At 44.8% G+C, this 15,752-nt stretch overlaps 1 protein-coding gene across 6 annotated transcripts in view; it reads left to right on the plus strand.

Annotated features, from left to right (window-relative positions):
• Nucleotides 1-15,752, plus strand: part of EPB41L4B (erythrocyte membrane protein band 4.1 like 4B) — a 121,863-nt gene that overhangs the window by 90,304 nt on the left and 15,807 nt on the right. For 5 of the 6 annotated variants that reach the window (XM_032306937.1, XM_032306938.1, XM_032306940.1 and 2 more), the window contains exons 17-20: nt 1,597-1,715; nt 6,766-6,891; nt 7,717-7,784; nt 10,491-10,589. In XM_032306937.1, the coding sequence (XP_032162828.1) occupies nt 1,597-1,715; nt 6,766-6,891; nt 7,717-7,784; nt 10,491-10,589 (412 nt within the window). The remainder of the gene's footprint in view (nt 1-1,596; nt 1,716-6,765; nt 6,892-7,716; nt 7,785-10,490; nt 10,590-15,752) is intronic. The other variant, XM_032306939.1, reaches the window with a different exon arrangement.

Here is a 15,752-nt window from a genome sequence, read left to right on the forward strand (position 1 = left end):
GACCTTCAGCTTTCTCGTCTATGAAAAGGGGTAGAGGGTGTCTAGTGCATGGCCAAGGAATCTTCCAGCCCTGACATTTCATGAGTCTGTGCAGCGGTGAAAGGATGAGCTGATGAGCCTTTCGCTTAGACCACAGGGAACAATTCTGGGTTGGCTGAGTCGGCAATGGAAATTCATCATTCACGGGGCATTGATGAATCAGAACTCTATCCCCTTGTCACTTCCACACTGCCCTTCTAGAACCGTGTCTCATCCTTTTGTATCCAGATAACTCTAACAGCCCCCTAAGGGATACCTGCTCTAATACAGTCTTCATCTTATAGCTGCCCAAGTAAGACATCTCGCCACAGCTCTGACCAAATGCCTTGAGACTTTCAGTAGTGTTTCACTGACCTGAGATAAAGCCCACACTTCTGAGCATGGCCACAGGCAGACCTTCCCAGCCTGGCCACTGCTGAGGTCTTCAGTCTCCCCGGATTCCTCACTACACTCTGGCCACATGAAACTTCTTTTTTTTTTTTAAGATTTTATTTATTTACTTGACAGAGAGAGATCACAAGCAGGCAGAGAGGCAGGCAGAGAGAGAGGAAGGGAAGCAGGCTCCCTGCTGAGCAGAGAGCCCGATGCGGGACTCGATCCCAGGACCCTGAGATCATGACCTGAGCCGAAGGCAGCGGCTTAACCCACTGAGCCACCCAGGCGCCCCACATGACACTCCTTTCACCAATGGCTGAGCTGCGTTCCTAGTGCTATCCTTCGCACCGGCTGTTCCCTCTGCCTGGAATGCAGAACTCATTTCTTCAGGAGCCTGCTCAGATGTTGTTAGCGAAACTTTTCTCTAACACGCCTTTCTGATTCCTGGCTTTGGAGTGCCTTCCCTTTTGCCTCTTTAGCAATTAACTTTTACTATCTGCACAAGTTTCTGTTGTTCGTATCTACACGTGTCTCTGTCTCCTCCACTAGCCTAGAATTGTGCCTCATTTATCTTATTATTCCAGCTGCCCGATCTCAATTGCAAACGATAACTTGGTTTAAGCTTTCATATGTAATGAATACTTACTTAATAATTAATTAATATTTCACTGTATTAGTGGATAAATACGAGCCAGTGGAAGGGGTGCTGGCCAGCTAATCCAAAATAGTACAGAAATTAAAATCAATGCATTTGGTTTTCAAGGGCACCTTCATATGCCGGTGAGCCCGAGTAGTCAACTTTCTAATTTGCATAGTGTTTTGCCGTTAATAATGCATTTGTATGTAAATGACCTCCCCTAATCTCTACAGCAACCCTGCAGGGTAAGTAGTTTTATTTTCATTTTAAAATGGCTCAGAAGCTCAGAGAGATAGAGTGACTCGCCCAAGGCCTTCCAGCTCCTACCTGGGGGAGTTAGAAGCCTTGATCTTAAGTATTCTCACAGCCCACCAGCTGGAGCATAGTCAAGGGATTTAAGGCGGGGTAGGGGGTTGGGCAGTGGAGGCCAACGGAAGGGTGCTGCAGATCCGGCTCCGGTAAGCATCATTAATCACAGCTCTCGCTCTCTGTCCGTTCCGCGGTTCCTTATTCTTCCTCCCCTGCCCCACCCCCACCACTTGTAGAACTGAGTCCAGGACCGCCTGCCCTGTTCAGCGAAGCTGCCGCCCATCTAAAGAAGCTGGAACTGGAGACCGTGAAGGCCCCCGGACCCTGGCCTGCTCTGCACATCAACATAAACAAGGTGCCAAGGACCAGGGCTGGGTGATGGGCCCGGACCGCCGGCTGGCGGCAAACCTCTGGTTATTCCCCTGGCCTGCCTCCTAGATTATATGCCTTGGTCTTGGAGGGATTTCTGTTCATTTGTTCCTGGCATTTCTGCTGAGTCTCTTAAGAGCAGAAATGTACTTATGTTCTTTTCGGCTGAATGACAGCACGGGGAGTTTCTCTCGGTGCCGAGGTGAACAGGCAGGCTCTGTTAGGAATCTCTCCCTCCTTCTAGATCTAAAGCTCAATGAGGAGGTGCCCACATTTGCCTCTTGCCATGTTTACCCATCCACATGGGTCTATTCCGGCTGCTGTAACAAAATACCGTAGACAGAGTGGCTTAAACAATAGATATTTATTTGTCACTGTTCTGGAAGCTGGGAAGGCCAAGATCAAAGTGTCAGCCAGTTTGGTTCCCTGGTAAGCGCTCTCTTCCTGACTTGCAGATGACTGCCTTCTCATTGTATCCGCACCTGCAGAGAGAGCTCAGTCTCTCTCTTTCTCCTCCTCCTTTTCTTCTTCTTCTTTTTAAGATTTTATTTGTAAGTAATCTCTATACCGGATGTAGGGCTCAAACTTGCAACCCTGAGATCAAGACTCGAATACTCTACCAACTGAGCCCCTCTCTTCCTTTGAAGCCACTAATTTGATCATGAGGGCCTCATCCCATGACCTCGTCTAAATCTCTTCACTTCCCAAGGGCCCCGTCTCCAAATGCCATCCTGTGGGGTAGGGCTACAACCTATGAATTCCAGGGTGGTGGCCGGGAACACAATTCAGTCCAGAGCATCTGACAGGTCCTAGCACATAGTAGAAGTTCAGTACTTGTTTTCTGATGGAAAAAAGGGAGGGACTGAAGGCAGGAGAGAGAGAGGGAAAGGGCCACAGCAAAACTCTCCTTTGGTTAGTTCTTCTACCCAAATGAGCAGCCTTATGGAAGCCAAATTTTATCTTAGAATTATAGAATGTCCCGGCTGGATTCAAACTACCATTTAGCTCAGACTTTCTTACCATCTGAGCCCAGAGGAAGGGAAATGACTTTCTCGTGGTTGCACAGCAGAGGCTGAGTCCCAGGGCCCCTGACTCTGGGCCCAGTGCCCTCTGCGCTCCAGAGGTGCCGCTCTGTTTTGCACACCAGAGTTTCTCGGCTTCAGCACGACAGACATTCTGGGCTGTGAGTGTCGTGGAGGAGCTGTCGGTTGTGTGTGTTGTTGGATGCGTGACAACATCCCTGGGTTTCACCTGCTAGTCCCAGGAGCACCCCCATCCAGATGCAACAGCCAACTTCATCTCTATACTTTGCTACAAGTATCCCCTAAGGGGCACCGTCACCCCTAGTTGGGAACCAGCATTTTATACATATTTTAATTTTTAAAAGCCCCAAAGCAGTAGTCTTTTTCCCTCGTGAATCATTTCTTCCATTCCGATGCTTAGCCTCGCCCCCTTTATAGGAGGGGATAGGAAGAATTTGGAAGATCTGGCCTAGGAAGCTCGCCCTCCTTACCCGCACTGGGCTATTATTCCTCCACTATAATAGAGCCAGCCCTCCAGCCTACACTAGACTTCCAGGATTTCTCACTTCCTTGCATACCTTGCATACCCCTTATACCCCTCAGCCTCAAGTCCCTTTGACAACATCAAGGGCCCGCTCGCCTGCTTTTTCTCCCATACCACCCTCCCTGATGGCCAGCTGGAGAGAATCCCTCCTGCAGGAGAGCACTGACATCGACTCAATCAACAAGTGCTTAGCAGGCAGGCCTATATATACCCAGTATATCACGTGCCCCCTGCGTGGTCTTCTTTCTCTTAGTCTCTTCGTTTTCCAACTTATTTTCTGCAATCCACACAATAAATGGTTTAAAGAAGCTTACCTAGAGTTTGGCAGAATCCAAACGTATTTTGCAAGGAGCTACAGCAGATGGCAAGCCTCAGAAGGCTCACAAGCTCTGTGAAACCCGTAGTTGTTGGTGGGCGGACAGCAGGACTGGCTTGCTCCAGGTTAAGGTATATCTGAGACAATGGTGCGTTACTGAGCATTTCCCTGGAGCCCCTTTTTTCCCTTTCCCCTTGAAGAAATGCATCAGGGAGCAAGTGGGCTAAAGTGATATCAGATAACCTTGGGTTTGTCCAAACGTAGAAGCAAAGTGTGTTACTTCTTTATCCTTAATCACACATTCCGTGCCATGGATCCCACAAAGTGTCCTGACCCTACACTTGGCAACCAGTGGCTTCCCTGCTTTCAGGGATTTTTCCAGTCTCAAGGATCAAGAATCCTCTGAGTCTTCGAAGATTTGGATAACTTCCTATTCTCGATTTGGTGGTGAGAAGACAGTTGCATGGCTCAGGTCCAAAGTTGCACCCGAAATGATCACAGGGATTTAAGTCTCACCAGATTTCAAATGTGTAAACAATGTTATAGACAATTAAAAAATGCATCCAATACATTCTTTATCCCCAAATGACTTCCCCCAAACAGATGGACTGTTTCCAACTGTAATCCTCTTCAAGGCATGACTGTCATTTGTATGTTGTAAAATCTGTATTTCAATATTGAATGATCAGGCATCTTTTCACCATTCAAACTGGATGCAAAACACGAAGTGTGGTCATGCAAAAGAGAGAAACACAGTGTTCTTGTAACCATCCTTCAGGCTGGAATGGTGAACTCGGTGTAATCTGGACGTTTATCTCCTAGAGATGCCTTTGATGCAAACCTATTCATAGAACGATAGTTGGATTTTCCAAAATTTATATTGGTCTTCACCTGAGTCCATTCAGAGAGCTGGCTGGCAGCTCCTGCTTCATCTGGTAGAATAGGAACAAGCCAGCTTTGATTTTATATCCAAAAGAAGCAGTTTAAAGGAACCAAATTTGAAGGGGGAAAAAAATTAATGCTGAATTCTCATTCTTTTCTTATTTTAGCAGCATTCTTTTTTTTTTTTTTTTTTAATCTTCGGTCATTACTGTCAGTATAACTATATCCCCTTAAGCAATTGTCAAAAACCTCAAGTGGGCTTTGGAACAAATTTAATTCTTACATTCCAGCATATCATTGCAGAAAATGAAATCTAATTACAAAATTAACTCTCCACACACCAGTGAAAACACCCATGCTGGTGTTAAACAATTATCTTCACGTGGCAGGCTTTACAAACACAAGATAAATTATCCGAGAGCCCTACTATCGAGCTCATCTTTCAAAATAAATGAGTTACTTACCTGTTTTGGGGGGGAGGGGGCATTCCATGCCTTCCATGCCAGCACTCCATGCTGACTGGTAATGATTCCAGTCATTATATATTACATATTCAATATATTATAATGTTTATTTATATTATAATATAAAATTATAATATATTATATTATATATTATATATAGAGAGAGAGAGACTTGCCATATCTCTGCTTTGTTTTTCTCACCTATAAAATGGGGATGGTGGTAGTATCTCCCTTCAGAGGGGACGGCTCCACCAGAGGAGCCAGTGATAAGTGCTTTGTCAGCAGCTGGCCCTCAACAAGCTCTCTGTAAATGTGAGCGACTGAGACTGTCTCTCTTTCCATCGTCACCATCGTCATCATTTTTGTTCTGTGGTGCTGGCCAGGGAAAGAGCGGAGATTAAAACCCAGGTCTTCTGGCCCTGCTTATCTTGCTGTTCCATGAAATTGCCTCATTCTACTCATTCCACCAAGGGCTCCTTGATGCATTTGGAAGTCCCGCTGGGAAACTGCATTCTGTGCTCTCTTTCCTTTATTAAATGATGTCAACCCGCCAATTACCCTCTGCTTCCTCTAGCACTTTCATAACACTCCTGCTACACGTACCAAGGTGCTCAATTGGACTTTTGAATTAACAAATGGGGTTCATTTGGGGACTTGAGAACATTTTGTTTTCGCCCTGTGCGTTGTACCTGACACGCCGCCGCAAGGCCTGCGATCACTAAATTGACTTTTAGCAATCGTAGGGTCTTATACCTTTCTTATTAAACACATCTCTTTTATTAATAGCCATTTATCATTACTATCTTCTTTAGTATGTGTTTATGGAGCACCTGCTGTGGGCCCAGCACCACGTTTACACTGGGATATGCAGTGACTGCCCTAGGCAGGGCTCACATTAAGACTTTATTCGAAGAGTGGTGTGTGTATCATCAGAGATGATTTCTGGTTGTACAGATCAATGAGTATTTCTTCACAGTTATGTAATTATCGTAATGTCTATTACAAAAAATAGCCACGAAGCCTATGATTTCAAAGATACTGTTGTGTAGGACACACTGAAAATGGGCCATCCCCGGGCTATCCACTCTAACTGGATCATAGAAATGATAGGTATCTGTTAGGGTGCCTGGCTGGCTCAGTTCTTGGAGCGTGGGATTCTTGATCTCAGGGTTTTGGGTTCGAGCCCCACGCTGGTGTAGAGATTACTTAAAAATAAAATCTTTAAAAATAAATTTTAGGTACATGTTTAGTGAGTACCTAGAAGATGACAAAACAGTGAAGAAAGGGTACCAAATACTGACATCTGAGACCCTCTGCAATGAGGTGAAATAGATACAAGTTTCTGGAGAGTCAGAAATTTCAGCAAGGTTTGTTGTAAAAAATCCCCAAGCCCATTTTTCACTCTTTCCCCAGCAAGTCACAGGATTGAATCTGTATAAGAGGAGGCCGTTACGGGGGGAAACAGCACTGCACTAGGGGATGGGAAACTCGAAGCTTCGGTCCCAGACGTGCCCCTAGCTGGAAGAGCCACTTCTCTCTGACCCTTCAGCCCATCTTCTCGTACGACCCCTCACCCCTGTACAGGGAGAGTACTTCCTCTCCCTGCTTCACGCGAGGAGGCTGAGGAGGCGAGGCTGTGCTTGTGAATCCTTTGCAAACACTAAAAGCAGGAGCCCTCGGACAAGGAGCTGGGAGTTGCACTGGCGTGTGTGTTTTCGACTGTGTTCTGATTGATGGGGAAGGTTCACGTCGCTGTTTTCTTTCCTCTTTGTTGACAGTCAGTTGCATGTGTTTTGGGTTTGTCACAGGCTGAAGAGAAAAAAGTATCCGAGAAGACCCTTCAGACCCCGCTTCTGCCTTCCCCCGTCGCCGACCACGTGAAGTGTAACATTTTGAAAGCCCAGCTGGAGAACGCATCCCGAGTGAGTGCCCAGGTCGGTGCAGTTGGGACATTCCTTTGATGACGCATCACAGGATTTCCTTCCCTCCATACAGGAGAAGAGACACTCTAGGCCTGAGATACCGTGTCCGGCAGGGTCCAGCCAGGAGACAGGAACCACACCTGTTACGTGAACAGGGATTTTAACCCCAAGAGTTACGAACTAGTGTCGGGTTATTCCCTGGGGAAGTGCAAGCGCCAGCTCTGTAGGTTGTCGAGGGGTTGAAAGCCACAGGCTGCTGCCCTGACCTCTGGTGTCCGTTTGGCTGGCCTCCCTGGCTGAGTGCGTGTGTCTCCCTCCCCCGCCGTTCTTTGTGGGATTCACCAGAGGGAGGAGGACAAGGCTTCTAGCAAAATCATATGATGTAATTCCTCCTCGGCTTGTTACACTGATATGAAAAGACAGATTCTAAATTCCATTGTAAGCCATAAGTGATAGGTGAGCCGAGAGCTTATTATGATTCCTGATCAGCAATGGCAGCTGGGGGATTAAACTGTGGGTTTGACTTTTCCCACACTCTCCCTTTCTCCTTCAAGTATGAGCTGGCACACAGCAGGTGCTCAATAAAAGTATGAATGCAGGCATTGATTACATTTGAATGATTAAGTGTTAAATCCCCCTGATGGGGAATGACTCATGAAAACATTTTTTTTCTCCTATAAACACCGGAGAAAATTTGTTATTGACTGAGTACTTCGTGAACCACCTCTCTGAGCTACCTTCGCATTTCTGTAATCCTTTGAATGCTGGAGACTTGAAAACATTTTTTGCTCACCGAAATAATTCAGGTTTGACTAACCGGCCTGTTTTCTTCAACAGGTTGGAAAAGAGGAATCAACGTTTGTAAATATCAATAAGAAATCCAGTCTTCAGGATGCTAATGTAAGGTCTGTTGCTTCTTGTTTGAATGGGGAAACAATGCTCTGTATCATCAACGTTATCCTCGAAACATCACTCACCAGTGATGATTAACATCACTCATTTGCTAATAAAATCAGAGCGGAGAAAAGAAAATTGGAAAGAATGTCAGTACGAAGAGATAGAAAGAGACTGGCTGAAAACAACTCCGTTTAAATCTCAGAAATGCTGCTTAGTCTTGGTTTTATTATTTCTAACTGCTGCGCTAACAAAGAAATCGCTCTGAGGTGCTTCACAAGTATATGGATAAGACCTTGTCATTCCCCTGCTTGATGTCCTGTAAGGACGCCTTTGCTCTCCCGGTGGACCCCAGACTTCTCAGCAGAGCCTGGGAGACCCCGTAGGACTGGGCTCTGGCTCTCTGCCCCAGCTCAGTTTATCACTCTTCCTTTGGCCGTTGATGTACTCTTTATACGGAGTTCCTTATAGGGCTAGACCCATGCATGCTCTTTAAAGCTTCCGGGCCATTACCACTTTAAACCCAGAGGGAAACCCTCCTCCTCTGATCTCCCAGAGAGCAGACACCCTTCCTCTCTCAGCCCAAGTAAGTAACAACCTATAAATCATGGCAGTCCCATAGCTTCCTTGGTGGTCTAATACTGGTGGGTATCCCCAGGGTAGACTTTCCTAAAATGGGTCCAAGCATCATTGCATCAGTCTCTCATTAAAAACACAGACTTTTAGGGGTGCCTGGGTGGCTATGTTGGTTATGCATCAGACTCCTGGTTTTGGCTTGGGTTGTGAGATCGAGCCCTGTCGGGTTCCGCGCTTAGTGGGGAGTTAGCTTAAGATTCTCTCTGTCCCTCTCCCCTTGCCCCTCCCTACCATGCACACAAATAAATAAATAAATCTTTAAAACAAAACAAAACAAACAAAAAACATGCACACAGGCCACCCAGGTCCTTCTCCAGACCTCTCAATCCTTGGAGGTGGGGTGGGCTGGACAGGAACCAGAATTTCAACAAGTACTCCAGATGATCCAGGAAATATTGCTCTGGGGAATTCTTGATGTTAAAAAAGAAAACTCATATTTTTGGATGTCACCTTCGAATCCCAATCCATGTTCTTGGTATAACGTTGTCTTAGTGCAGAGCACAGACCCAGCTATCTCCTGGACTCTGCAAAACCTTAATTCATCTCTTCCCATCCTATCCCACTAACATTCACCTGTTTTTCTGTCTTGGTTAATGGCATTATTACCTACCCATCATCCAGATCTGATGTCTGGGAGTCCTCGACTTTCTCCTCTTCGTCCCCTCATAAAACTGATCACCATGCCCTGCTAATTCATATCTTCCCCCACATCTATCCTCTTTCTTCCTGACCTGAATCCTAGTCTACTGCAAGCCCGCACTGTCTGTCTGCTTGGTTACCTTCTGCTACAGTCTTTGAAGTGCTCCCGGCCAGCCTGTCTTCACTAGTAACTTCTTCCTTTCTCTAAGGGTTTTTCCAACAAGCAAATCTGACTGTGCCATTCCCTTGCCTCAAACCTTTAATGACAACTTGGCCTTCAGTGTAAATTCCTGAGTCTGAGGCCCCTCGTGACCTGGCCCCTGCTTTCTGCTCTAGTGGACATCTCCTCCTCGTCTGCAGGGACCTCACTGGTTGGCGGTTCCAGTGCCTTGCTTTCTGTAGCTCTCTACTCTGTCTTCACCTTGGAAGTCTTCCCTCCATCTGGTTAAGTGTAAACTCCTCCACGAAGCTTTCCAGATGCCAACCATTCCGCCCAAAGTGAAGTTGTGTGCTTCCTGGTTGAGTATGAGTCCTTCCAGGGACTGTGTTCAGTTGACACCAGGGTCCCAGCTTGGGGAAATCATGAATCTAGACTGTGCTGACTCCAGTTTCTTTATTTGCTCATTCATTCACGTGTTTATTCAACAAACATTGATTAGGCACTGGCCACATGCCTGGCACCGTATTAGACACTAAATAGAGGAGAAAATGGAGGCTCGGAATGGTTCATTGGTTTGGTAGAGGTTCCTTGCTGAGGACCCCAACTTCTTTTGATGCCCTTATGTCCCAGAAGGTAATTTCTGAATTTTGTAAAATGAAATTAGTCATAACCACTACAAAAATGTGTGAAAGCTTTTTCTTAAAATCTCTGTTTTGAGTAGGGCCCATTGGTTATCTGGCATATTTTCTTGAGGAAATATAGAAGTGAAACAATTTTTAACATTTCACATATACACAAAATTAAAATATTTTAGAACAAGTCTTAAAGGCCTTCCGATTATGCATTTTTCACATTAAATACTCTGTTTATCTGTTAAAAATATATCCTGTGCTATATTTAAAATAGCACAACTACCAGATTACTTGGAAGTAAAAATGGGTTATCCACGGGTTTCTCTCTGCTCATTTTATTGGCAAAACCTAGTAATGAACCAAACCCTGGAGGTAGGTGTTTTGGGCAGAAAGCTTTATGTGGTACCCCAATTATATTCAGTTCGTACTTGCTATATTTTCTTCCCTATGATTTTGGGTTTCTTTTTTGGACTTTCTATGATATATTTAAAAATCATATTTAATAAATAGAGTGGACAGGAGGAAAAATGGATATGTTTACTATCAATGTTATTAAGGGTTTAAATTAACTGAGAAAGCAATTCTTACAGCCAGAACTAGACCATAAACTTTCCTGTTGGTGATATTCTGTTTTTTCGCTCTGTCTCTAGAAGTCCTATTCCTATACGTGTGGAAACTACCCAGCCAGTATTAGAAAAGCCGGAAATCAAGCCTCCCCGAGTGAGGAAGTTAACAAGACAATACAGTTTGTGAGTTCTGTACTGCGAGTTTTTAAAATGATAATCACAAAGTTGATGCTAAATGTTCAGTTGTAAATGCTTTTAGCCTCTCACACCATTTCCAAAGAGCCATCCCCCAAAATACAGTTTGTTTCCAATTTAGGTCATAATGGGACTTGACTTCTCTCCCTGAAAGCATTACATAGTTGACATATGTATTGATTATCGATTGCTGCGTAACAAGTTAGTCTAAAATTCATGGCTTTAAACAGTTCACATTTATTTCCTCGTGGTTTGTGTGTGTCAGAAGTCCAGGCATAGGCTCAGTTGGATCATCTGTGTCAGGCTCTCTGACAAGTTTGCATTCAAGGTGTGGGCGAGGGCTGTGGTCTCATCTGAAGGCTCATTCTTGCAGGTCAGAAACAGGATTTGATTCTTGCTGGCTGTTGTCTGGAGGTTGCCCTCATTTCTAGTCACGTAGACCTCTCTAGCTTTCTCCATCAGAGAAGGCACACAAGAAGAGCCGGGGAGAACTCTCACAAGGCAAAAATCACAGCCTTTTGTGACCTAATCATAAGTAACATCCCATCACTTTTGCCATATTCCGTTCTTTAGAAACAAGTCAGGAGGGCCAGCCCACACTCAGCAGTCAGGGATTACACAGGGGCATGGATACCAGGATGGGGAATCCCCAGGAGCCATAGCAAAAGCTGCCTCCATGGTGTAATTGTGAAATGGTAGCATGGTCTGAGCTGGGTTGAGAGCTGTGGGAGGAGTCCTATCCCAGAATATCCCAGACCCACCAGGGCCTGTCCAGTTTGGTTTAGCTTAATAAAAATGTTCTTGCCTACCATATACACAGAGTTGTTTTAGGCAATTCTAGGAAGAACAAAATGAATTTGCCAGTTCCCATCTGAGGAGTCACGGTTTATTGGAGGGAGAGACAGATTGCAAATAATTATAATCCAAAGACTGGTAACTGCTATCTTAAGAGTAGTAGTATTTTAGTAATCACATTTAGTGCTAATCACAGTGGTAGTTCCCATTTCTTGACCTTGGCGGTGGCACCATGCCTGAGTGTATAATTGGCCAGAGGGCTGCAGGGGGATCTTTGGATGCTGAGGAAAGCATGCAGCTCTCAAGTCAGAAAGGCTTCTGTCAGAGTCCTGGCTAATAGTTTACTGCTCTAAACTCTTGGGAAAATTACTTTTTCAGCTTCTCTTTCCTTGTTTGTGAAATGGGTGAGATCATACCTAGCCCTGAGGAATTTGGTGAGGGTCGATGTGCCAAAATGCCTTCCCAGACCATAGCAAGGGACTTGGCCAGTGGATGAAGCTCCCTTTCCTTTCTTCTTGACAACCTGAAGGCCTTTGAGAAAAGGTCAAGTTTAGAGGATACCCTAAATGCAAAGTGCAGGCTGGAGAGGGTGACTGTGGATGCACTTTTCAAACAGCCATCTCGAGCCTGCACCTGGGAAAAAGGAAAAGGCAACCACCTCCCACTTCATTAGCCTTAATAGAAACGCTGGACAGTTAGAGCAGCTGTATTTCCTAGGAAAGCCAAAATGAGTAATTCAAATAATTAATAGTCCTAATGGTTTCTGGGGGACAAATTAAACCATGAAAAAATCTGCTCCCCGGAGGATAAAGCTGTCAGGATTAGACTTTCTTTTTACATTTTGAAACTCCGAATGTTATTATCACCTATTCGGGATATGTAATCATGTTGGAAACAATGACTAATATGTGGCCAGGAAGGAAAGAAAATTTAACTCACTGCAGTGGCTCTTTCAAGCAAGCCCTTTTCAAACCTCCAACGTCACCTATGTATTTCTTAAGCTGCCCCGAAGTATTTTGCTTCAAAAATCAAAGAATAGAGGCATTTTCCCCAGTAGTAATCATAGCAAAATTAAGAGATGAGATTTTTCCTGGCTTTACGTTTTTGCCTCATAAAAATAGTTCCTCAATTGTTGACACCAGTCACGACTCACTTCCAGTCATAGATATTGGTAAGTTAATAAACACAGTGTCAAGGAATACAGATGGAAAAAACTCAGATTTCCCTTTTAAAAAATATTTCTGCATTACTGTTTTTGAAACACACACACACACAGCCCTTTTGGCTGTTAGGGTATTCCGGGTTCCTAGGTCAGCATGATGTAGAATTGGATTTTAGGGTTCCCCACCAAGAGCATCATGATGTTCAAATGCTCTGAACGAGTTTTCAAGCTGATGCTTTTAAGGATATGCACAAAAACATCCGCCATGTTGTGTCCTGGAAGTAATGACGTAGGGAAGAAATGTATGGCTGTTGTATGCAGAGAAGAGAAAGAAGCAGACGCCGTGTAGAGTTCAGGCAGGAAAGAGTCTCCTCTACTGATACCAGCCAATGTGTTTAGAAAATGATGAGCTGCTGTATTTTCTTCTAGAAATATAACTTTACTATTTATTTAAACATTGTATAAAAACCTAAAAATATTCTGGAGAGAAAAATATCCTCAGTCTGAAGAGAAAAGATAACCAATTTCCTAGAATCGTGCCATCAAAAATAACCTAGGTTCACATCGAACGACTCTTGCTGTAGACATTTTTCATGTAGTGTTAAAATGAAAAGAAATCATCTCAAAGAAAAGAATCCTGCTACACATAAAATTGTACTTGCTAAATGATGTTTCATGAATTTAACATGAATTTACCTCAGAAACGGAGGTTGAACTGAAAGACGTAATGTAGTTAAGCATAATATCTCTTTGCCACAAGATCTAAGTTAGGACAAAAGGTTATAAAAACCATCAAGAATTTGGAGTCTTTTTCAATTCTAGGCAGCGTCAGTTGACTTCCTGCTGTGAAAGATGAACTATGTGTGTGTGTGTGTGTTTTTAATGGCCTATAATGTTAAACTAAATAACTGTGCTTTTAAGGTTATAATTTTCTTTTTTAATGAGGCAGAAAAGAATTTTAACCCCACTCTTCCACTTAACTAGCTATGTGACCTTGAGAAAGTTCTGTCACAACCCGCCACCCAATAACGTCTGCTTCTCTGAAGAGTGGAGAGCGTAAGGCAGGGCTGTTGTACAGATTAAATGGGCTAATGCGTGTGTTACTGAGTGGATTAACTCCCTCAGCATGGATCCACCTATGTGGCGTCTTACTGGTCTTCCCACTTACTCATTCCAACCTCACCTGTCCCCTAACTAAGAATAAGTCCTAAATCTTCCTTTTGAGGCTTCTCCATATACAGAAGTTTCCAGAATCTCAGGACCCTCCTCTCTGAGTTCCACCCTCACCTCATTTTGTGTACCATGGCCACGTTTCCCACGAAGCCACAGCCCTCCCCACAGGGAGGGACCCTGCTCAGGCCACCCTGGTGCCCACTGGCTGTGGACCTTTCATCTACACCCTCGCTCAGCCATTACTTCTAACAGTTATGTTGAAAGTAACATTACTTCTGGGAGTTCCACTTGCAACCCCCTTAGGAAAACTGTATCAGGGTCCTTAAGATCACCCTCAAGTTTGATCAGCCACTAGAAGGACTTGCAAAACTCAGAAAAGCTGTCATCTTCATGGTTATAGCATATTCCAGTGGAAGGATCCAGACTAAAATCAGCAAAGGAAAAGGCACATAGAGTGGAGTTGAAGAAGACTGGGCATGAGCTTCTGCTTCTCTTGTCCTAGAGGAGTCAGTGGGAGTCACTCCCAAGCAGGGGAACTCACCGAGCCTTGGCACCCAGGGTTATTACTGGGGGTCTCCAATAACCATCCCTGAGCCCAAGGTCAAACTGTTATAGTGTGGCCCTAAGCTCTAGGATACAAGAGTAGGTCTTCACTGTAAGTCATATTGCTAGCACCGACTGTGTGGCATGGCCCAAGGTCAGGTATGCAGGGACACCCTTATTAGGCAGGTTATCCCCAGGGCCCCGAGGTTCTCCCAGAAGCTCGTCAGTGGCCTGCGGTTCCTGTGGCACGTGCCGAGTTATAGCCCCCAGGCCTGCAGGGTTAGTTAGCCCTGTGCTGCACAGGCAGCAGTCCGGTTGGCGTCAGGGGGTCGGGGACTTGTCTTAATTTCTGCAAGTTTGAGAAGATAGTATTCATACTCAGAGCGGGTAATTGATGGCGTTGTTCTGTCCTGGACCACTTGGGACCAGATTAAAAGGTCTTCCTGCCTTGACATACTTTGTGGGAGGCCAAACCTTTCCCATACATGCAAGCCCTGGAAACAAACCCAGAATGTCAGCCTGGACTCCTCCTCCATCATGGCGACTTCCTGTCTCATGTACTTTTCTGCCTGCATCATCCTGTTCTGCCAGAGAGGTTCTAAGACCAGAGCTATGAGACCCCAAACACATGTGCTCAGCTCCTCCCCTCTAACTGGTTTATCACACCAATGGGACAGTAGCTGTTAGGCCACGGAAGGTGCCATTGTGCTTTTTACCCAAGGCATTCGGTTCTCAAATGACTTGTATTCACCCTCGTAAGAGAGGCCCCACTCCCTTGGTTTGGTGGCTCCTCATAAAATTAAGCACGGGACTACCATATGACCCAGCAATCCCACTTCCAGTGGAATCCCAATCCAAAAGCGTTGAAAGCAGGGTCTCAAACACATTAGTACATCAGGGGGTGCATAGATAAAGAAAATATGGTCTATCAATGCAAGGAATATTATCCAGCATTAAAAAGAAATGAAATTTTGACATATGCTACCACGGGGACGGACCTTGGAATCATTATGGTAAGTGAGATAAACCAGATACAGGACATATATAGTATGATTCCACTTCTGTGAGATACTTAGAATAGTCAGATTCATCCAGACAGAAAGCAACACAGCTGTTACCAGGGGCTGCAGGGAGAGGGCATTGGGAGTTACTGTTCAGTGGATACAAAGCTGCTGTCGGGGGTGATGAAAATGTTTTGGGTGTCCTGAATGTATCTTTAATGTCACTGAATTATACACTGACCAATGGATAAAACGATACATGTTTATGTATATATGTATATCTTTCCATAATAAAGAAAAAAAAATTTAAATCCCTTGGCACATAAATGACAGAACATCCAGCCCAAATTGGCTTTGGCAAAAATGTCACTGTTTTGGATCCTGGAAGCTGGACATCTGGCAGACATCTGTTTGGGGAGCTCCCCCATCCCCCTCCCGGCCCTCCCTCCACTCCCCACAGCCTGTTTATTGTTGTAA

The sequence above is a fragment of the Mustela erminea genome, chromosome 12 (assembly GCF_009829155.1).
Source record: "Mustela erminea isolate mMusErm1 chromosome 12, mMusErm1.Pri, whole genome shotgun sequence".
Classification (NCBI taxonomy): domain Eukaryota; kingdom Metazoa; phylum Chordata; class Mammalia; order Carnivora; family Mustelidae; genus Mustela; species Mustela erminea.